The sequence below is a fragment of the Bactrocera oleae genome, chromosome 2 (genome assembly GCF_042242935.1).
Source record: "Bactrocera oleae isolate idBacOlea1 chromosome 2, idBacOlea1, whole genome shotgun sequence".
In the NCBI taxonomy this organism is placed as follows: domain Eukaryota; kingdom Metazoa; phylum Arthropoda; class Insecta; order Diptera; family Tephritidae; genus Bactrocera; species Bactrocera oleae.
In genome coordinates this window covers 87,517,351-87,541,956 of record NC_091536.1, presented here as the reverse complement: position 1 = coordinate 87,541,956, position 24,606 = coordinate 87,517,351, and the positions used below count along the sequence as shown (strand labels likewise).

Genomic DNA, 24,606 nt, shown 5'->3' with positions numbered 1-24,606 from the left:
GTAAATAATAAAGAAATCCCTTTGGAACAGAGAAAACTTCCGTTGCCTCAAGATCACCCACTGTGCTTCATGGACACATATGTTGAGCCATTACCATATCGTCACATCACAGCAACGCTGCCGTTATCCACTAGACGGCACAATGCCACACATACGAGTATCTGTACACATATATTAAAGCATACCTAACGGCCTGCACACATACCTTAACTGAAAAATGCGACCGTGTGTGTGTGTGGCACTGTTCTTGCTGGCATTGTTAAATATAATTTCTTGTTTGTGGCACTTTCGTTGGCAACAGCAGAACGACATGCGAGTACATACTTTACCGTTGTTCTACGCTCGCTGGCGCTTGTTATTTCCTGCTGTTCTCACTACACCGCCGCACCTCTATGGGGCCCCTCTATCCGCCGACCACAACCAATGTAATCGAATGTCAGATGGTGTATGTGTGTGTATTGTGCTCATTTTAACCGTTATTACTGGCACACGAGCACTTGTCTCTTGCCCCTTTTCACTGAGTCGGCCATTATAAGAATTACTATCTCTCACGGCCCTAACCATCCACATATTATGTGCGCCAATGTCTTAGCCATTCCGACAGATGCTAAAAATTCATTTCACTATTTCCCTTTAACATTTCGCTATTCAATACAGTTACATGCATATATTTCTATGGGTATTGATACGCTTACTCATCGTTATATCCTTTCTTTGCTTATTCCTCTTCGCAGGACTCAAATACCACAACCAGCATACTCAATTTAAAGGTAACATCGGAAAATGATAATGCCGAGCTGATGTGTCGTGCGTCGAATCCATGGTTCTCCGGCAGCGCCATTGAGGACAAGCGCATCATTCGTGTGGCATGTAAGTAAAAGTACATTGAGTAGATATATATAAGTATAAGTATCCATATTGCAGAAATTACAGATATTCGTACAATTAAAGTCATTAAAGTGAATTGGTATTTGCGTACTTGGTGTGAGTGTGTAATGCGAAAAATAAAATTTAATTCGATTCGATCTTTGCTGTCAAATGGGTAAATGGTTCTGAAGGTTTCTAAACGTAATTGAAAAAATATATTTTCTGATATACATATAGTATATATATATTTGATGGATCCTTAAAAATAAATCCGTGGGTTCTATAATACCCTGTCGAGGTAAGAAAGACTACTTATACCTTCAGATCCGAATACCGATTTACAGTTAAAAGTGATATAAATAGATTTCTCCCGAAAGCTGCGACTGTTTAAAAGTTTCTGGAATAATTTTAACTGTATATTACATCGACCCAACTAATATTGAATAATTAAGAAATATTGCTGTAGTCTCTGCCAACCTCAACTACGGCATATTTCAAGTTCTTCTTGTGTCTTTGCGCCTATAAAGGTTTAAAAAGGATTTTCAATAGTATAAAAGAATAACTAATATAACACTTCATATATGGGCCCAGAATAGATAATCTGCAATATGTTATAGTAGCTTTTTGGGTGAAATATGACACTGAAACCCTCAGAGATATAACCAAGCCTACGGTATAACTCGCACTCTCCGTTAACTCTCTGTCACGAAATACGATTACATCGGCTAAATACCCCAAAAACTAAAACAAAAATATTCGAATGCACACATAGCGTCCGTTAGAATGTAAGACAAATCTAAAGAAATTACTAAAATGTTGTATGAAGATCTTATAGATCGCATTAAATTTAAGCAAAGAATCACTTTTAATGGATAATTGAATATTACATGTGCGCTTTCATAAGGTGCCATATCAACAAACCACGTCAACTTAAAGCCAACTTTGACTAGACGAAAACATATACCTTATACCAATATTCTTCTGAATCTGAATATATGTAAATAGATAATTTAGGGAGGCATATGATATCTACAAACTTCGAATTTCAGAAAAAAACATTTTTTTTTTTGAATATACAAGTAGTACTCTCAGAGTTCACCACAGTATATATCGTGAAACGACAAGACGTGATTTTCGATATGCGAAATATATATAATGATACGTAATGTCGCTGGGTCTATACCTACATTCCAGTTTAACAGATATACATACGTATTATATCACTTGTGAACAAATAATTCAGTATGAAAAGTTTATACGGCTTATAGATATTATATTAGCTCGCAGGTTCTTAGACGCTCTCACGACTCCAAATTGACAGTTTAAAGATTTGATGTAGACAAATATGCATCCAAAATACAGAAGCAGACCAGTAGATTTCAGTAGCTGAGTTTAAGGAATATAGTTAGGGAATGTGTCCGATATTTAGCCACTTGACGTTAGATGTTTGGTATTGAATGTAATGATTCTGAAAAGGTTATTTGACTGTTACCTATATATTTTTTTTAATATTACGAGAAAGAATTCTTTAAAGAAAAAGAATACACGGGTCCATTGTCGAAATATGGGAAGAGTATCAAATATGTGGCGATTAGCTTAGGATTCTTTTACTTTACTGAAAAAAAAACTTATTAAGAAAAACTCGAAAAAAATGTTCTGAGAAAGCTTTTGAGATGATTCGATCAGATGATAGTTGTACTAAATTCATAGTAATACTAGTATACTAAGTAAAAGCAATGATTTTGGGATGTCATAGATTTTTAGAATATGATTTATCTTTTATTTTCGAAAATCCACGTTCCCATACACCTTAAAGCTTCAATTTGTCATTTATATGCTGCCTAATTTAATTTCCAACAATTTCTTTATGTCTTCAGCTACTTTTTATCTAAAAGAAAAGTACTTCGCTTTGATTTCACCAAATGAGTGTATAACAAGCTTGTTAACCTCAAAGTACGCACACCGCTTAGCTTAGTGCCTTTTGGTTGGTCATTTGCCGCCTCAAACTATAAATTGCATATTGTTCGGTAATAAAAATATATACGAAAGTATATATGTGTGTATATTTATAATCGCATTTCAGTCAAACCAATTTCATGCTTGAAAGTGAATTAGTGATCAGTGTAGAGCACATCATATATCCAATTACGCTACGCTCTATTCCGTGAGCGTATTAGCCTAATTTTATATCCACTCAACTCGACTTCACTATGGTACTCGTTAAGTCAGTAAATTTCATATAACCTTAGTTCAAATGAATCTTCTTCAGCTCAGACAGAGCCAGTGCTCGCTACTATACTTTACTATGTGTGATTGTGTGTGTTGTGGCATAGACACTTTGTATTGGAATATAAGTGAAACGCGCGGAAGCGTAGCTAATGGGCCACACTTAATGCCCTGCGATGGGGCAGACAACATTTTACTTAAGGCGACTGCCAACTTTTTGGCATTTTTGTTTAGAAAAGTTTGCAATATAAAGATATTTATTTATACTTGTAGTAGGTATATATTTAGTATCTGAGTTGTGCTATTGTTTACATAAAATAGACATTGCGTACAGTAGGCGCCACACGACGCGCTGAGACGGGTGCAAGTAGTTGAAAAATGTAATAAATATGTGGCTATAAATATAATGGGTAACATAATAAGAAAAAGCACGAGCGAGTAATTGCCTTAGCAGGTGTGGGTGAAGCTGCTGTAAAGCAAATTTTTTTTTTTAAATACCCACGCAAGTCTGTTGATTTTTGAGCGGTTGAAAATTGGTTAATATACTTGGCAATACAATTTTTAAACTAAAACTAAAATTTTGAATTCAGTTGCTATCATAAAAGTCAGTCGTAAATAATTAAAGATTAGTAAACTTTATTAAAATCTTTTAAATTTTGTGTAGGAAACTAATTTTGACAACTTTTTGAGACATAAATATTGCGCGAACATATAGCTAAGCAAGTATAGACACACACACACATGCACATATGTGCCTACCATACAAAATCTTCTCCACCCTTCATGCATTCTTCGAGTCCTGCGCAGCCAAGTGCGCGTCTTTGGCTTTGCCACAAATGATTTTTCAGCGCCAACTACTATTGTTGCCCTTATTGTACATGGTCGTTATCGTTTGCCGGCTACGCATTGCTGCATTGTGGCTCATTGTGGCGGCAGCTTTTGACTCATTCAAATTTATTTAATTTTGTTTACTTTTATGCTGCAATTTGTATCGCTCATTAAACTTGCCGCCAACTTCAGCAACATTTAATTTTTATTTTTGCTTTGCTGTTGCTATTGTTTGTTGTAGTTGGTTTTTGTTTACATTTTTATTAATGTTGCTCTTTATTAGACAGCCGAGCAAATATTTATTTTATACATTCTCGCTCAAATGCGCAAGCAGCGCAAATGCTCGTAAGCGAGTAATGTATATAATGTGTAATACACACACACATATATAGTCGCATATAATATAGCACATTTCTGCCTTACTGTATTTACAGATCCACCAACAGTGTCGGTGCACTTAGCGAACGAGGACCCCAGTCGCTTTGTTACTAAGGCTGAGGGACAAAATGTGACGTTCAAGTGTCGTGCAGATGCGCGTCCTCCAGTGAGCTCGTATGCTTGGTTCAAAAATGTAAGTTCAACTATTAATAAATATTTATTTTGGTTATGTTGTAAATAGGGTATATGTTTGTTAAGGATTCAATTTTGGCTCCTAAAATTACTTATTTTCACAAAAGCCTGGCTTAATGTTCGGCTGAAGTGGGCTTGTGGTCTCTAAAACTGTATTTTTGTGACAAAAGCTACACTATTTTAATTTTGTTTTTAGTTTTCACGTATTTAACTTTTCAGATAACGAATACGACTGTTGAAGCCAGCCTACTCCGCGTTGGAAAACCGAATGAAAAATAAAAGCTAAGCCCAGCCATATTACTCAAAAGCAAATTTCCGAACGTAAGCCCCTTAAGATTTTCTTTTATGGGCACGGCAAGATTAGTTTCTTTGAAAGATTTAGCTAAAGATTTTCATGTGAAATGTTATTATCTATGAGCGATCGGAAGAGGATCCCCTGGATGGACCAAAAGACCACTATAGCTTTAGGCGAGTTTTAGGAACAAAATTTAGATCGATAAAAGTTCTCTGTATCTGTAGTCTTTCGAACAGGCCCGTGAGTAATTGCTGACCTGTGGTCTGATTGAACAAACCCTCAGTAAGAATATCAGTGATTGTGATTGGTATGCTTAAGTCATTGTGCATTTGCCTCTTTAGACATAGGGAGACAGCAAATACTAATCGCCAGTTTAACTAAAAAATGGTATGGTTATTGATGAATATACAGCGATACCAAGTGCGACCTCTACATAGTACGGCGAAAATTTGAATCGTCTGAGGTCCCGATGGTTTCAAAACTAAAAATGTATGCAAGTCCGGAGCTCTTTTCATGATAGTGGGTATAAACTTAACTCTGTACCGATGAGTTTTGCCTTTTACCATAAACTAAGGCTGGCTTGTAATATTTTAAGAGACTCATGCTAAGAGAGCACTAATCATCACAGAGACATTTTGCTGTTTTAAATATATTTAGATTATGGTATATCCCTAAAGCCGTCCGGCTCTTATGTACATTCGAGAGCTTGCGGTACTTTAAAACCTAGATCTTCCGTAAACTTTTGGTGATAATTATTCTTAAAAATCTGCCGTTTAATTTTTTAAGGTTATTGTAAGCATATAAAATGTGCTCTTCTGTAACAGAATGTGATTGCAGTTAAATTTTGTATTTAATGACTCTTTAATAACCTCGAATAGGATTTTTCAAGCAGAGGGCTAAAAGAAACGTCTAAAACAAATGAAAGAGAGTGGATATAAAGTCCGAATGTCGATTTCCCACACACTTTTAGACAAAAAGCTATGAATAGAACCTTCTTAACTGAACAATATTCGAATTCCAGAAGCCAAGCTAGGTGAATTTGAAATATCTAATACAAGCCGAATGGATCCAGCTTACGAAATAGTTCTAGAAAGTTTTAGTTCTTTGTCTCTAAGGTCACATTTGTTTTTAAGTTAAATTTAAAATCCTTCTTAGATTTTAGATGAATAACCACAAGATACAATTGCCCTCAGTCATTTTGCCGCGGTCGGCAATGCTTAGGTGGTTAAAACACAACACAACAAAAGCGAAAATGAATGCTTAACAACTTTGCAAAATGCAGCTGAGCTCATTTCTAGCGGTGAATGGGTCCACAAACTGTGGCACTATTCGCCATTCAAGCAGCTATTTAATTATTATCACACTCCCCGCTCATCGTGCCTCTTAAACTGCCCGTCTTCGTTGTTCACCCTTGTTTACGAGCGCGTAGAGATTACAGTTACGATTTTATCCGTTTACACGGTTTTACTTTTTTATGCCGGCTCCTTTCGAGCATTTATCTATTTATCCATACTTTATATTGGGGTCAAAGCTGTGGCGTGTTCGGCATAGCTCAACTTGATGGACCAGCACCAGCACAATTTCATTATGTAGTATTCCTTACATTATTACTCACTGCTCGCAGTGCCCCAGCAACTGTGCAATACCGTTATATGTATGAATATATATATTTTTAGCAGCCTAACAGCGCGTCTTACCAACTATTGCTAGTTATTTGAGGCATTCGTTATGTGCGCCACACCCCCCTTTGCCATTCGACTGCTCGGTTCAACGCACGCCCCTATTTAAACTCACTGAAATTTATTCGTTGCTGGCGATCACTTATATGTTGCTGCCACTATACAGCACTGTGGCCACAGCACCGATTGTTGTTGCAGCTCAGCGTTTGCACTGTTGTTGTTACCCTGCCTGGAGTTGACGGCACTTTTGTGGTCTAATTTAATTTGGCAAATTGCTCGGTGAACCGCAAAGTGCTGAAGTACCACTACCATCACTACTAGCGCAACACTGATCCGCTACCCGGGTGTTGGCACTGCGCCGCATGCAACACACACGCCGCACAAAAAGTGCCGGCAAACAGCAAGAAGTGACAATATTCAATTTATGCCCTCGCATAAAGAGATTTACCAATTTTCCGCTGTAAATGAAAGTGTCGAAAGTGGTGGCGCGTGTCGAGCGTTCGATTCGTCAAGTTTAAAGTGCGCGCACGCATACAAATACACTTATGCCCATATGCTTGGTCATATATTTGTATATTTGTATGTGAGCGAACGTAAATAATTGACTGACTTCGAATGCAAATGACGAATTGTGTGCGAATTTGCGCATTTAAATTCCGGTGTTATTAACTTTTGGCGGAAATCGCTGAAAAAGTGACGCGGGCGAGGAAAGCGTGTGGGAGCGAGAGAGTATGCATCTACGTGAGCAAGAGTTAAGTCGTTGCGCTGTCGGTTGTTGATCTTATTTATGGCAGTTATTGCATTGTTCTGTTACATGCATTAGAGTGGCCCCTAAATGTGGCAAAAATATTTGTAAAATAGATTTTCGAAATCGAAGCACAATTGGTACTAATTGAGGCGGATGTATCAAAACTATAATTTAAATTCAATGAGAATGAAAATTGCAATTATCTTATTAAGACTCGATAAACTATATACAATCTGCGATATGTATATATTCATATACACATATATTCATTATAACTTCAACAGTACGAGAACTTGTCCCTCAGCTTTTGAGATATAGATCTGAAATTTTGCTTCGGACCACTATAACATATAGCTGTCATACAAATTGAGAAATGGATTTTGTTCATTCTTGTATGGAAAACTTTTTATTTAACAAAATATAATTAAGAAATTTGACATACAGTGGATCACAGCTTATTTGATACAGCAGTCGATATAAATTTCGAATCCCAATATTTTCTAAACTGAAAGGAATTTTGAAAAAATTTAAACGCTATATTTTAGAGTAAAGAATTTCATATATATAATGTCCTTCATTTATTTAAAAAATATTTTATTTTCAAATATATGTATATAAAATTAAAATTACTGCTAAATTTCAGGTCACAGCTTATTTGATACAGTTCAATTCTTTCTAAAATAACAAAAACAAATCACTTTCAATCTTAAATTCTTAATATTTTGTGTGAAAGCCTTTCGCCTTAACAAGAGCCTGGATCCTGGTTGGCATTGAATGGACCAACTTTTGTGTGGTTTCTAGGGTAATTTTCTGCCATTCCTCTAGTAGCGCCCTTTTCAATTCCTCTTTGTTCGAAATTTTGTGGCTTCGAATGTTTTTGTCTAATAAAGCCCACAAATTTTCAATAACATTCATATCAGGTGACTGTGCCGGGGGTGTCATCAAATGGGGACAGTTCCATATGAGCCAGGATTGAACGACTGCTGCTTTGTGTTTTGGGTCGTTATCTTGATAAAAGCGGAATTTTTCTTTTATACCAAGATTCTCGGCACTTTGCAGCAAATTACTTCTCAGGATATTAAGGTACATATTTTTGTCCATTGTCCCTTCAATAAACTCCAAATTTCCTACACCGGCTGAGGACATACAACCCCAAACCATCACACTTCCACCGCCATGTTTCACTGTAGCTCTTAGGTTCTCCTTATTTAGCTCTCTATTCTTTTTTCGCCAAACGTAAGACATGCCGTCGGACCCAAAAATATTGAATTTCGACTCGTCTGAAAATATAACCGTGTTCCAAAAATCATGGGTCTTACAAACATGTTCCTGAGCGAACTTTAGTCGACATATTTGGTTTTTTTTACTAATAAATGGTTTCTTACGAGCAACTCGACCATTAAAATCATGTTCGCGGAGTACGCGGCGGATAGTTTCAGCACTACATGATTTTCCTAATTCCTGATGAACATCCACAACCAATTTTGGAGCTGATAGTTTGGGGTTTACCTTGATTTTTCGAACAATATAGCGCTCTTCGGAAGCACTAAAAATTTTGTTTGGCGCACTTCTGCCTTTACTTTCCACTCGATTTTCATGTAAATATCGCTCAATGATGTGCTGTACAGTGGAGGCACTAAGGTTCACAATTTCACCAATTTGTCGAACCGATTTACCGTTTTTAAATTTGTTTATGACCAGTTCACGCTGCTCAATTGTTGTACGACGACCCATTTTTATATAAACGCACTTGCTGTCTCCATGGTTTATTATAACACACTAAAAAATATTTAAAACTAATCATAAACGACGCCAATATGCATGGCAAAATAAAATACAGTTATGCGGTGCGACAAGCTGGCGCCTCGTGATGGAAAAATATCTGTATCAAATAAGCTGTGACCTGAAATTTAGCAGTAATTTTAATTTTATGTACATATAGTTGAAAATAAAATATTTTTTAAATAAATGAAGTACATTATATATATGAAATTCTTTACTCTAAAATATAGCGTTTAAATTTTTTCAATATTCCTTTCAGTTTAAAAAATATTGGGATTCGAAATTTATATCGACTGCTGTATCAAATAAGCTGTGATCCACTGTAGATGATTTTCCAGCGCATTTGGTATAAAATCCGGACAAATTGTTAATTATAGCTGTCATACAAACTGACAAAAAATATTGTTCAAAGTAACTGTAAATTATTTAAAAAAAAAAATCAGATCGGAGTACTATAGCATATAGCTGCCACCTAAACTGACCGATCAAAATCAGGTTATTGTATGGAAAATTTTTGATATGGTAACGGTAATTAATTAGAAAATTCAAAAATATAATAAAATTTAAATTTTTTTGGAACCACCTTAATACAAATTCATGTATGCAGAAATGAAGTAATTAAAATATGCATGCGACGTAAGGATTTATTTCACCACAACAAACTCTGAAAAGCACACACCCCGCTAACAGCAACCCGCAAGCCCGCATCCTGCTTGCAACTTGCCGCTTGCTGTTTATGCAGGCTGCATCAGCGCTCGCTGACAGACGTAGTATGACTTCACTCACTGCGCTTTACTTTCAGCTTTGACATGTATATGATTCCTTTCTCATTTCTATGTATATTTAATACAAAAAAAAATATTTTCTGTGGTTGCCAATTTTCATTGCTCCACTTTTTTTACTTTTTTGCATTTATTTTCTGTTTTTAAATAAATTTTAGTTCGCCTTTGCTGTAAGTATTTTTATATATTTTTTTCTTTTTTCACTATACATAGTGGCTACCCTTAGGTAAAGTTTTCCCTAACAAACTTTGTTGCTTGTTTATTCATATTCATGTAGTTAAATGAATGTTAGAACTGAATATGAAATACTTTTTACAAGCGCAAAGATGGAAAGATGGTAATCATAGCATATACTTTTGCATACATACGCATAACAAGCGTAATTACATATCATAAATAAATATCAGAGTTGCAGTGAAACAACAAATAAGCCACAAAACTAGTTAGTAACAAGTAAGGAAAGCCTAAGTTCGAGTGGTGGGAAAGGAACAAAGACGGTGGAACACCTTCAGGTTTTAGCAAAATTTTTTATCAATCAAAGAAAAGTATCGCTGTGCTTCTATTCATTTAAGGAAAAAGTATACACTATTATCAGAAAACGATTATTTCTGAATTTCTTTTAGATTTATTACATGTTGACCGTTAGATAGACTATAAAGTGCACCGGAAGCTCAAAAATATTTATGTTGGGTATATGGAGGCTAAACTAAATGTTGGCCTGCTTTTACGCATTTTTAGCACAAGTTGTAGTGTGATTTCGACAACTTTTGAACGTAAGATGAAATACATTAAGTGCACTATTTTTGCAAATTTTTATTCTGATAACTATATTGATGTTTGATTTGTTTACTGTGTAGTAAAAGAATCAGATGGAATTTAAAAGTTTGTTATATGGAAATTAGGCGTGTGATAGACTCTTCCGAAAAAGGTGTAAGTGGTTGTAAAGCTTAATGCTTTGTCAATTGCTAATTTTGTTTCGCGTTAGTTATATATATTTTTTTAAAAATATTTTTATAAATTTACTTATAATTTTGCGTAAGCGATGGTTTTTAATCACCTGTGGTCTCCCTTTTATAGCTCAAATGTTTAAGTTAGTTTAGGTTAGCCAGGTAAAGAAGCTCAGGGAGTTAAATGATGCAACCTCAGCTAGTTAAATGGTTCAACTTTTCTTTTGTTTATTATAAACCAAGTACCTGTATTAAAACTTCTAAAATGGTGAAATCGGACGATAACCCCGTCCACTCCCCACATACCGGTTTTGTTAAAAACTACTAAAAGTGTGATAAATTGATACATAAATTCGTCAGTTTATTAAATTATCTCAGGATCTGCTTGATCAACCAAATTCATTACATTATATTCTTACAATATTCTCAAGTTATGGTGTGAAAATGCAGGAAATCGTATCGCAACCACGTTTACTTTTCACATAACAGAATTTAAATACCATCTGATTCTTTCACATACCACTATGCAAATTAAGCAGCAATGATTGTATCGGGGTAAAACTTTGTACGAATAGTCCCTTTAAAGTGTGTGTAACCAAAAATTGTCTAAATCGAACCAAAACTTTTTAAGCGCCTAGATACGAATATGTGGGCCCCAGTGCCTATATATATACTTTAGTCCCACGTATTATATTGGAGTTTAGTCTATGTATTACCCCAACTCCCATGTACTACATATATTGATTTTTATTTTAACAAACCTTATGCCGATTATGTCGTTCAATGTGTGAGTTATGTATTAAAAAAATTGCTTGAAAATATGATCTCAAGTATACCTCAGCAAAGTTGAAATTAACCCAATTATCTCATGCCTTTCTCTGTTCCCAATATAGTCTATATAATAATTTCGGACTTTCCACCTGACAAAATGTGTCATACTTTATTAAAATGAAATGAACAAGTTTTCTTAAATATTTTAGGGGAATATGAATGAAGTTGGTCTAGACATTGTTTCAAACCTTATAAGCCTAAAATATTGAATAGTGAAACTCTTGTAGACGTTTCTACATCAACTCATTATATCAAATTGATTTTCTTACGTTGAGTTTATATCCCATATATCTCATTTGAAAATGACAGGACGTAAAATATAGTAATAAAACTAAGTGAGTCTTGACCTATAATATAACTTAACAAAATACCAAATTTGTTCGTAATTCATTTACAATTTCATCGTATAATGAATTTTGTATTGTTTCGCAAAATTTTTTAATATAAAGTTTTCCTAACATCTGAAGGTATTTCCCCTGTGTTGCTCCTTGCAAGTTGCACGAGTATAAAATGTTCGTTTACACATGACCTTAGACCTTCCTTACTTGTTTTGTCCTATTTCTTTATTATTTGAACATTTTAAGTTAGCTTTTATTAACAGATGGCAATATTCTCACTTTTATTTTATTTATACTACGAAAATTGGATCCGAAAATAACATTTCTTTTCAAAGGACTGCGCTGTATTTAAATAATTTTCGGGTATACCTACATAATGGCAGACCAGACAAAGTCATTCAGGTTTCTAATTGAACACTACCTAAGTCTGACGGTAGCCCTATTGTCATTCTTTAGACAGCCAAGGTCGTCGCTTGTGCTGCTGCAATATGTTTCTTTATGATTAAATTTCATACGCGATAATATTTGCGTTTTTAATTGCATGTAACTTACTACTATGATCTGTTTTTTTTGCGCGCAATGAAACTGATATAATTTATTGCTGACACACACACACATACATTTACAGTTCGGGAAAATTATGTTTTTTTCTGTTGCAACATTTGCCACACGCACCTACTGCGATAATCTCATATGTGTAGGAGTGTTTGTGTGGGTGGTAATTGGTTTTTCCCGTTTGCATAAATAAAAGCTAAAAATAAAGGAAAGCCGGTTAAACCGAAAAAAATAATAACACAAAACATCAACAATAAAGAAACAAACAAATTCGTTTAATCCTTTTGTTTTCTTAGCTGCCACAATTTTTTAGTCGCTTCCTCCACGCATGTAGCAGAATAAAACAAATAACAGCATATGGAAGGAAAATAAAAAAGAAAAAAGAAAATGGAGAAAATAAATAAATAAAATGAAATTAAGAAAGAGGAAAGAAGAAAGAAGAGGAGCGATGTCAGCAGCACGCCTATAAACTGTTATAACACGCACATTTATACATATGCATATGTGTGTGTATCGCATATATAGTAGATGTATGTGTGGTGACGAGGTTGCGGATGTGACGTGCGTTTGTATTTTGTTTGCTTAATGAAAAACATTAAAAGCGGATGCGAGCGCGGACTTCCGCCGTTGTACTTGCTGCACTGCCGCACACACACACACACACAAAATCACGCACACATGCAATCACATGTGAACTTGTCCCTTATGCCTCCATAAGCGGGTAGTTTAACCCTCAAGTCCGTGTGTTTTTATGTGTGTATGTGTGTCTCCTGGCCTCGTTTTCAAATTTGCTGCAGCAATTCTTGCCTCCTTTTCTTCACATTCGCATGCGCTTTAATATAAATTTCATTTCATCATTTGCTGCATTGTTTATGCCGTCGTTAGTTTCATACGCCTTTTATTTACTGCCATTCACACACACCCACACACATATTTGTTGTTGGTTTATATGCATTGACTGCCACTTTGTTTTGCTCTTTCGACCAAATGCAATTTAATTCTTTTGTAGTTGTGAACTAAAATGCTGCGCTCAACATGTAATACATCATAAATCACTTAGAAATGTATACACGCGCAAACACACACACACGGACAACTAAGCGTGTGTGTGTAGGTAAAATTTATGAGTGGTAGTTACTATATTTAAAATAATCTTTATAAGGTGCAATGCTTCAGAATTACTTTTCTTCAACTCTCTCTCTCTCTCTTCGTCTCTTCCTATTTCGCGCTCTAAATGCCAGCAAATACAATTAATTAACAATTGTTTCCATTTTTGATTTTGTGATTTTTCATATTTATTTATTATTGTTATTACTATTTTAAATATATACATAATATTACAAGAATATAGTGTAAAAATTTCAGGTCGATTGGAACAAAATTCATGAAGTAACGATTATTTTTATACCTACCTTATGAAGCTTTTACAGCCGATATATTTAGTGTTCAAAACTTTAAGGGGGTATTCTGGTCTAGAGGCATGATTTTTAGGTTAAAGTGCTGTATAAAATAGGCAATTAATATTTTTACTATAAATTTTTTTGTATGTTATTTATTAACCTTTTAAGAGTACAGACAAAAAAATAAAATGAAAAAAATAAAAAGATTATTAATCTACATGAATGTCGCAAGATCATGAACTAGGGACAAGTAAAAAAAATTTTTTTTTGATAAAATGGCGACTGTTTGAAAAAAAACATAATTTTTGGACCATTTTTTTGACTTTCTCACATTTTTTAAAAATACTAAATTTTGGAATTTGGGAATGGAGCTAGTCCATGACCGAGAGGAGTCTATGAGAAAGATTGCCTGAAAATTTCAAGTCATTCGGTCCAGTAGAACTCGAGATATCATGGGTATCAGGTTGAAAAAGACAGTTTCGAGAAAAACGCGTTTAAAGTTTTGCCCGCCAGCTTTAAAGCTTTTAAAGTTTGAATGCCGCGCCAGCAAAATGCCTTTATATCCGAAAATAATTCGAATTTTCGAAAAATCCTCTCGTACACACATTCTTGAATAGTTAAACTTTGAAAATATGAAAAAAAAAATAGATTTTTTGAAATTTCTAGACCAGAATGCCCCCGTTTTCTCCACAATGGATGCTAACAAAGTCAGTGCCTTTCATAAATTCAGAACTATTCCACCGATTATTTTGAAATTTTAAATGTTCTGTTTGTACTTATATATATTATGTGATAACGCCGTGAAGTCGCTTTCAAATTTTTTAATTATTTTAATTTTAATATAAACATTTAATCAATAACAAATTAGCCAGGTTTACACTAAAAATTTAATTTTTTCACCTTAAGTGGAAGTTTATTGGATTGTTACTAGATTTTAACTCTTAATATAGTTTTCCACTAACAATTTTTATACCAGAACTTGGTATTTTGAAGTTTCCAATCATTATTCCTAACATATCAGAGTACTCTCTTTGTGGTTGCTTGAATATGCGTAGTATTAATTATGAGACCTTGATAAGGATGAAGTCTTTTAGCTTTCCAATGTTTCAAATCAAGTTGTTAATTTTTATTTAGAGTTTGTGTTGTTGCTTTAGTGTTTTTTGTTGTATTTTTCTATGTGTTCGTATGCTACACGCTTACAAAAAATATGTTGATGATGATTCAACGAAATTATTTTTCTTCGAAGTATTTTAAGTTGCCTCTTTATTTATGTTGCTGATTGAAAAGTAAATGTCGTTTAGGCGGCAAGTCCTAAAAGAATGAGTATTTGCCTGCTTAAATACCGGAATACTATCGATTAATATGTTTAATGAGAGTGATGTTTTTTTATAAGTGTCATGGTACTTTTATCCTTCATCGCCGCTGCTAAAGTCTAGAAAAGAAACTTATCGTTTCGTCGCCAAATTATCAACCAAATCAATGGCAAATAATACCTACTTTCGCAATCAGCTGAGGGCAAAGAAGTTCATGGTCACTAAAAATAGTATAAATCTTAACAATACAATGAAATTTTTTTTTTCCGATTTATTTTTAAAATTTTTCTATTAAGTTTCAATGCGACAAAATTATGGTACACATACCGAATATAGCCGTTAAGCAAACAATAGACTTGGCCGCATTTAAATCGCGACAGTGAGCTGCATCATCGAATAAACGGTCAATAAAAAGGAATAAAAAACGCAGCCATATTGAAATTATGGCAAAAGCTAATTTGTGAAGCTGTCAGCTGTGCCATTGACAAGCCAAAGGCTCTTATACTTTTTAATATCTTTAAATGTTTCGAGACATTTTCACAATTTCCCCCATTTTTTTCGCATTTTTTTCCTATTTGACGCTCGAAAACTTTTTCAACAATTCATTTATTGCGCAATTTCAGTTGTTGTTTTTGTTGTTCGAAGGGGTTTGTCGCCTAAAACGTGCAAATTGCAGCGATCGATTTTGGATTATTCACTGCCAGCTTTTTGTTTGTGCGCAACTTTGAGAATAACTTATCATAAGCACATATATATATATATATATATATATACACTGGTGCAAGCGCATGCCTGTGGCTTCCAGCGCCGCTAATTTTCGGTTGCAGACAAATTAAATCGTGCTGTCCGCATCAGCTGTGACCCATTTATTAGCTTTTATTGGTAGAGAGTGGCTTATAAATTTGTTGCTGCCAGTGTTGAAGGGTTAAAGCGTTGGTGGATAAAATTATACGAGAAAGTATTTATATATTTTTTTTTATATAAAAGTGCAAAAAACATAATTTATAGTGTAAAAATTATTTTATTCTAAAAATTTATAGTTTTTCGGTTTTGTTATCATGATATTTCCTTCTCACTAGTTAGCTCTGAAAAATGGGGTTGCCAAACTTTTTGAATACCAATATTTGTCAACAATCGTACTCCTTACTTACTATAAAAAATAAAAGAAAGCACTCTCTTTAAATGGAATGAAGTTGGTGAAAAATCACAAAAAACCCACTTTAATCACACACACACACTTGTTTACTCAAGAAGAAATGCAAAAGTTTGCAGTAGAACATAAGTTTATACTTAAAAATTTCGTTTGTTTTTTTTACGCAATACTTTTGCTTTTTTATTTGTTCTACTTCGGTGACAGTCTCATTGATTTCAATCGAAGTTTTGAACAGTTATGCAAGCGCATGCGAAACGCAGTGAAAAATTGTAAAAGAAGAAAGAAAAATTTAAAAGAATATTTTCAATAAGAAAAATAGTTCTTGCTTAATTTCTACTTTGGCCACTAAAAATTAAAATTTAAGTAGTGAAAATCGAGCTTTTTCAAGAACTTCTCAAGAAAGCTCTTAAAAGCTCATATCAACTAGATTTAAGTTGAGCTTTTAAAGATCATCTCCAAAAAGCTTATAAAAGCTCAAATCACACTCGATTTAATTTGAGGTTTTTAAAGATCACCACTAAAAAGCTCATAAAAGCTCAAGCGAAGTGCATTAATTCACTTTAGTTTTTATATTTTCTTCGACGCTTTCGAGTAATGCGGGGTCCTATTAGAGAAGAGGAAATATAGTTGATAACAACCTGCAGCCTAGAAAGCTGATATAGGGCTGAGTTGCAAAACCCTTTAGTTAAATAGACAAATAATTTACTGAAATATATATTATATTTAGGTCTGATAAAAGTCGCTCAACTGAGAAGTAGAGCAGGGAAAGCGATTAAAATCTAACCAAGTTTGAGCCAGAAGTGCTTCGGTTAGATCTGGCAGAGAGAGAGACGTCCTCAGGGACCCCACATATTGCCAATTCCCCAATTGTCGCATAATATCACAATATCTATAACTCTTGGTATCATAACTAAATATAGAGAATCTATAGAAAGCATTGCCGATGTGCATATTAGAGAGACCAAAACATTGTTTTTTGATATTCTGACTCTAACCCTAGAGCAAAAAAATAAAAATTTCTTAACTTTACATTACCACATATATGCCACTACTTTATGGTCTCTATATTGCGTCACAACTAATCCAGAACTATTTGTTCAAATAAGGCGGTTAAAATGGTTCTTGTAGCAGTTTCAACCTAAGCTCGCTGGCTTGATTAACCTTGTCTTCTGATAAGAAACCGAAAGCACCTTTATAGTACTACTCTCTTCCTTGTCTCTATTTAAGTTCTCAAAAAGCTCCGATAGTTCTAACGCATGTTTGAAAGAATTTGCGATGCGTGGCTCTCTCTTTCTCTCTCTCTCTTTGTGTTTTTTGACCACACTTTCCAACCAGTTCTTTGAATAGTCCTCTCATATAAGAAAAATAGTTCCATGAAGCCTTCCCATTTCACCATATCCCCACACCCGCCACCACTTAATCTGTCGATTACTTTTTCAAATCATTTCCATTTTTAAAGAGACTTTTATTTTTTCGCCAAATTGTGTCGAACAATGCAAACAGTCTGCGCCATAGTATGCCAACATGCTAGCCCAATTGACTTTGGCCATAACTTCGGCAACTTGATTCCGTTGCGAATGCGCTTCAGTGCGCACAAAATTAAATTCTTGACGCGTCTGGATTTCTTTCATTTGCTCTCAAGTCATTTACATTTAAATTGAAAGAAAAATAGGAAGAGCAGCAGAAGCAGAAGCGAAAGTGGAAAACAAGCAGCAGCACAAGCACCAAGGCTTGCCAGCAATAACAGAGAAAAACAACAACAAACATTATCTGAGTATTTTGAAAAAACAGCAACGCACAACAACAAAAAAAATCAAACGCGTAGCACGCGCATTTATTGAAACTTCCTCACACACACATCCACACCTACAAAACTGAAATGAAAGTCTGCGCTTCGAATGTCACTGCGATATTCGATCGAAAATCAACGACGATAGGCGAACTATTGGTGTGGAAGGATAATGTATAAATATATATACAATCTATGTATGTATGTATATGAGTTGAAAACTGCGGCATCTATGTCGCTGCACTTCGTGAAATGTGTGCTTGACTGCAGTTAAGGCAGCACTAAATTAGTAAGAAATACAGCTCGGTGCACTACTTTTGCCACACACACATATACACTCACACTTGCAACATATAAATGTGGATGTATCTGCTTGTTGACATAAAACTAATTAAATGCCATTCTTTTGCATACGACACATTTCTTGATTTATGAATGTCTCAAAAAGCATTATTATTTACCAAATTAGAATTTTGTTCTACTCAAATTGGCAGTCGAAAGATTCCTACGTGCTACAAAAGTGCAACCGCTTATATGTAGATATAAGTTATTTCCAAAATAATTCATGTCTTTGGGTAATAAAAAAAAATCATTGCATACATTAAGGCGTACAAGCCGTAAATACTATTTATGCGCTGCACATATACAATTAGCACACAAATACATGTGTTACACATGTATTAAACTCAAATATAATTTAAACTTGACTTATGTGCAGCTTCCAATTATATGTTTCCCACCGACACTCATATATATGTATGAGTTTCTAAGTGTATGCTACGCTTGCCACTCACCCATCACAAGCGCATAAAATCTCAACTCACACTCGCGCCGTAGTCATTTCGCCTGCCATAACAATGAATCATTTTATTTTATTGGCCACTCATGTACGTAATTGTTTCACTAACGTTGATTATGAATTGTTGCTTTTATATTATACATTATACGCATGTGTGTGTTCAGTTATATATAAAGTATAAATATGTATTTTATGTGTGTCCTTGCTTTAGCCGCATAAATTGGTAAGTGTCAAACGAATTTTCTTCCACTTTCGTCAAGTCATATTTCTTTGTTTTGTTCTCATGTCAAGCGCTTTCGTGCTCTCTCCAGCCTCTTGAGTTCGGCGCGTAAGAATTATGACTGGGCCGAAGTGCAGTGATCAGCATCATAATTGAAAAATTGGGCAACATATTGCTTTGAGGCGGATAGCGCAAATAACTACAAATACCAACACATTAACTTTTTTTTATGGGTATATATACATATAAATATGCGTTTATAAGCGCACCCTATAGGAAATGATTTACTATAGGCAGCATTTAAATTTTTATCGACTCTAAAATAATTCAACAATTGTTTAATTTTGAACATAATAACCTAAGTGTCAAATTATCAACTGCGTAGGAAAGGTATCGGGAATATACGTAACTAGGTACAAAAATCTTCTGTTGAAGAATCGAAAAATTTCATTAATTTAAAATCCGCCGATTAATATATTGATGAGATATGTATATTTAAGTCCGAAAAAAATCGATATAAATGTATGTATAAGCATGATTTATAGCTCTAAAATAATCGATGAAAACAAAATTTCGATCAAAAAATTTAATGAAAGTGGATTAAAACAATCGAAAAATCGATTACAAAAATTTATATACATAAGAAAAATAATACTCATAGGCCGCAAGAAAAAAAATTGAGACACAACATTGACAAGTTAATGTGGAAATAAATATTTAATATATAAAAAAAAAATTATTTAAATTTGGAAGAAAAAAACATTTCTTAGTACTGAAAGGTAGTGCAAGATGGAAATTGTTTTCCTTTCAGGAATCCAAGTAATCGACTTTTTCTTTAAGTCGGCCGAATATTGTGACTTTGTGCTTGGACTGCTATAGCCAACTTGATTCGAAAGGAGTGTCATGATCCAGCCTCACTTGTTTTAAAAATCTTTAGAAGTGTGCATAACGAAATACCATAAACATATAATGATATTGCTAAAAAAAACACCTTAAAACTAGTGGACATCAAAAATCACAAAGACTTTCCACAATTCTTAAAGCCCTTCATATTCGAAAGAGCCCTCCACTACACACTTATACGTTGGTATTTCAATACTCTGCTGAAAGACTCATTTTCGCGCCGCAAACCAATATAAAACTCTATTAACTCGAATATTCAGCTACGCATACACATAAATTCAATGGCATAAATTCTTAGCTCAACACTCGTAGCGAGGACTTTCGCCTCATTTTCTCCAACCGTTTCACATTTTTAAGCTGAGATAAAATGTGCTGTGAAGTGCAAAGTCGCTGGGATATCGGGTGTGTAATAAATGGGATCCTTAAGCATACGCACATGTAATGGTGGAAAATCCTATGTGATTATGGGTGAAACGTGATGATGAACGTGACATTGAAAAGTAATAAATTTCGGACGCTTGCAATCATTGATTACTTTTATTGTTGCCGTTGTTGTTGTTATTGTTATTGTTGCTTTTTGATCTGTTGTTATTATTGTCGTTGTTGTTGCTGCGACTATTGATGTATACACATAGCGCTTGTTGTTGTAATGTTTGACTTATTGACTGTGCGTGTCTTTTACAGTCGGAGACTTTATTGCACAAACGTGTTTCCTACGACACAGCTGAGTGTATGTGCTTTTATAATTTAGAGTGTATGCGCAGTTATATACATACATAGATATGCGTGTGTGTAACACATACGATTGCGACTGAACAAAGGTTTGTGCATTTATTTGCCACGGGAAAAAGGTAATTTTTGTTTGCTCACACATATACATACACATACACACACAGAGATATTGATATATTGTATTTATATATAGTATGTACGTAGGTGTAGGAATTTAGCAACATAAGAGTGTGGTTACTTATTTGCCATGAATAAGCAACTAGCAAGCCAGCAAGTTCAAATGAAAAGCAGCTGAGTTTCTAGTGAAGTTAAATGGATTTTTGTTTTATTTCGAGTCAATATTAAAATTAATGGAATTTCAAATGTCTGCACTGGTGGGTGGGTTGATTGAAACAAAGAGTTATATGCGAATAAATACTGGAAACATTTACATATGTGTCTATGTATGTAGAACCCATACAATAAGTAATAATCTTTACAAAATTCTTCCACAAACTGTAGATAAATGCTGAGTAGATTGACAAGGTTTAAGCATGCCTTACTTAAGGTTTCATAAAAGGTTTTCCATTAACAAAATATATATTATTTTTATTCTCTCACTGCCCATATCGGTTAATATAGCATAAAGAACAGACTTAAATACAAAAATCAGGGCGACTTAGTTTGCCATATGGACCCAAAGTATTCATTACGTTTACAACTAATAGCACTATTTTTTAAAATTTTAGTTACTGGCATTGATAACGTTGGTTAAGTAAAGGCTATTTTGTAGACATGTGATTTTGAATGAGGCTACTTTTAATAATTTTTCGGAGTTGGTCTTTTCGACTTGATTTATACTCAGCTTGGGTTGCCCATTCATACTGAACAGACTTACTCGAGTATGACAAAATACAATACAAAACGAGGTGGCCACCAATACCGATCTTCACAAGAAAATTTTGGTTCAGCAAAGAAGCGCATTTTTGGTTGAATGAGTAGGTTAATAAACAAATTTGTCACATTTGGTGTAATGATAATCCACAAGCCCTTGCTCAGAGGCCGTTACATCCTCAACAAGTCACTGTTTTGTGTGCACTGTAGTCTGAGAGAATTATTGGTCCATATATAGAAAACGCTATAGAACTATGTTTAGTTACTTTTTTGTGCCTGAGTTGGACGATGTTGATGTGGACGAGTTTTGTTTCCAACAAGACGTCCCTACATACCATACAACCAACGAAACAATCAATTTATTGGCGTGACCTTCAAGATCGTGAGATTTAACTCGGCTGGATTATTTTTTATGGGTTAATGTTGGTAAAGTAGCTCGTCTATGCAGAAAAGCTCGAGACGATTGACGACTTGGCTAGAATTTATTCAAGCCAGCCACGGCGTTGCCCGAATTCATTTCTAAAACATATTGGCACACCCTTATCGTTATAATAAGGTAGCGCAGCAAAATTCAATACAAGAGAGTATGCTCGCTAAAGTTATACAACTTTTTTCTCTTCCATTTATACCAGTTGTTTGGTCGATTCGATACCTTCTTGCTAAGTGTTGCTCATCAATTCATTGTTGCTTAGTTTGGAGATTATAAAAAATTAGTAATTTTATAAGCTTCCTGCCAAAATATTCTTCAAACTAAATTTAATGGTCAGAAAAGTTCACAGTAATGTCTTTCACTGGTGCTGTTGATTAATTACTCGCAGTCTACACATACCTACAGTTTCGAAAGAATATAGATACGAGTCCCAAAACAAAATTTAACGAGTGGAAGTCGGTTTGAGGTTCATTGCATAGCAGCTAGAGAAAAAAGCCACCGGTCTCGGTTGTTCATTTTAGTTTTTGGTGTTGGTGTGTAACCAGCCTAGTTACCATTAATTGGCTGAAATTAAATTTGCCGCTTATTTTCGTGAGAAATAAGTATGCGCAAGTAATAATCGAATATTTAGTTATTTTAATTATTTCGTTTTTATTTTTTGAGTTGAAGTTTTCAGCTAATTCCATTGACATTATTTAGCTTTGCGTCACTTTTCTCCACATTAAAAGTCAAACAAGTAAAAAAAAAACGAAAAAAAACACATTTTTTATTAATACAGCTTGCTAAGCTCCTTTATGAATATGATATTTAGGATTCATTATTACTTAAAAGAATATTATCTTCTTTACATATCTCTTTATATACGTATGCTAAGGAAACCTCGTATATATAATATATTATATATATAATCACCATAAAAATATATAATAAAATTCATTAAAATTAGCGTTGTAATGTCAGAGGGGGAGAACTGAAAGATTTATAGGCGAGTTGAGCACTTCTCGTACAACGGCGCCCAACTAGCATATGCTTTTAACAAGAATGCTCCGAAAACATTTCATGTTTATGCGCGTGTGCGCCGCGCGGAACCATATGCAACAACACGTAAGTTTTATGTCTCTAACTCAGCTGCTGCACATTCTCCGCGGTAACATTAAAACCGCTATTTACCCAAATTAACCATTTAACATTAAAATCACATGCAATCAGCGTTTTTGTTACTCAAACAAGAGATTGAAGATGTGAAACAACTTTTTTTCTTACGCAAAAGAAGGTGCGCACGGTGGCAAGCGCTACAATGAGACACCTGAGCGTATGAGTAATTTTTTCCAACTTTTTTCTTTGCACGCTAAAAAAATATGGCTGGATGGCAGACATGTGGGGAAATGTAGTTGTGTGCATGTGTGTGAGTGTGTTTGTATGTGCGTGCATTTGCACTAGTTTGTGTGTGTGTCGTCTTCGTTGCTTTTCTTGCTACGCAAATGAGAAAATTAAATTCATTTCGCGTTGTCGGAAAATGGAAAGTAATGACAAAACGCAAAACTGTTGTAGAGTGGCGCATGAAGTGAAGCAAAAGTAACGGTTGGTCGCTGCTTAGCAGCGGAAGTAGCAAAGCCAACGCAGAGGCGAAAACCCAGCGCGGCTTAATCGAAGCGTGCATATGGAGCGAAATCGGGTCACAGGGCACGCAAAGTGATTTTGCGCTTGTGTGTGCTTATGTATGTATTTATGTGTGTGTGGGTGTAATTTAAATTACGCGGGTGCTCTGTGCCGCCCAAAAATTTTTCAGCGCTGAATAGGCGTTCTTACAATAAATGCTAAATTTCAGTCAAACACAGCAGCAACAACAACAATGATTAGAGTAAGCATAACTAGCTCAGCAGCAGGAGTAGCTCGCGAAATGTAGACAAGACCTTTTCATTTTCATTTCAAGTATGATTTTCTTATGCGCATTTTTATTTTTATTTCATTTTACATTTTCTTCGCTCATTCATTTATTCATTTTGCCATTCGGTTAAGGAAAATGTTTCCCTAATGAAAAACGACATTAATAAATATAATTGAAATTGTTGGGGCGTGTTTGCATGTTTTTGGCCCATGCTGGAGACAAAGAGCGCACTCATAGTGAAGTGACAAAGGTGCTTGCGGGGGAGCTCCCTAAGCATGGATGCTGTTTCTTGCATAAAATGTATGTGTAGATAGTATGTGTGTTTGTGACAGTTGCTGTATTTTTGCTTCCCACAATTACAAATTGCTTTGCTCGCAGCTAAATGGCCGCCTTACAGGCGTCTATGAACTAAAGTCAGCGGCGTTCGAGCTCATCGTCACCCAGGCACATATATAAACCCACACATACTTAAATATATTTTATCGCAGTCATATTTACACATACCTGTCTGCATAGGCACGAAGCTTCTTAATTCACAATCTGCATCACTGATTGTCCAAAAGTATTGGCAAAGCTTATTCGCCAAGCAACAACAATGTTATTGTGATATCTAAAAAGCTCAGCAACGGCGCCTTGCCTGCCATAACTGTTAATTTCA

The 24,606-nt window shown here is 34.8% G+C and overlaps 1 protein-coding gene across 2 annotated transcripts in view; it reads left to right on the top strand.

Annotated features, from left to right (window-relative positions):
* The window catches only part of side (sidestep), a 216,749-nt gene that overhangs the window by 111,269 nt on the left and 80,874 nt on the right, over positions 1 to 24,606 (top strand). For both annotated transcript variants that reach the window (XM_036361143.2, XM_036361140.2), the window contains exons 8-9: positions 735 to 870; positions 4,356 to 4,492. In XM_036361143.2, the coding sequence (XP_036217036.2) occupies positions 735 to 870; positions 4,356 to 4,492 (273 nt within the window). The remainder of the gene's footprint in view (positions 1 to 734; positions 871 to 4,355; positions 4,493 to 24,606) is intronic.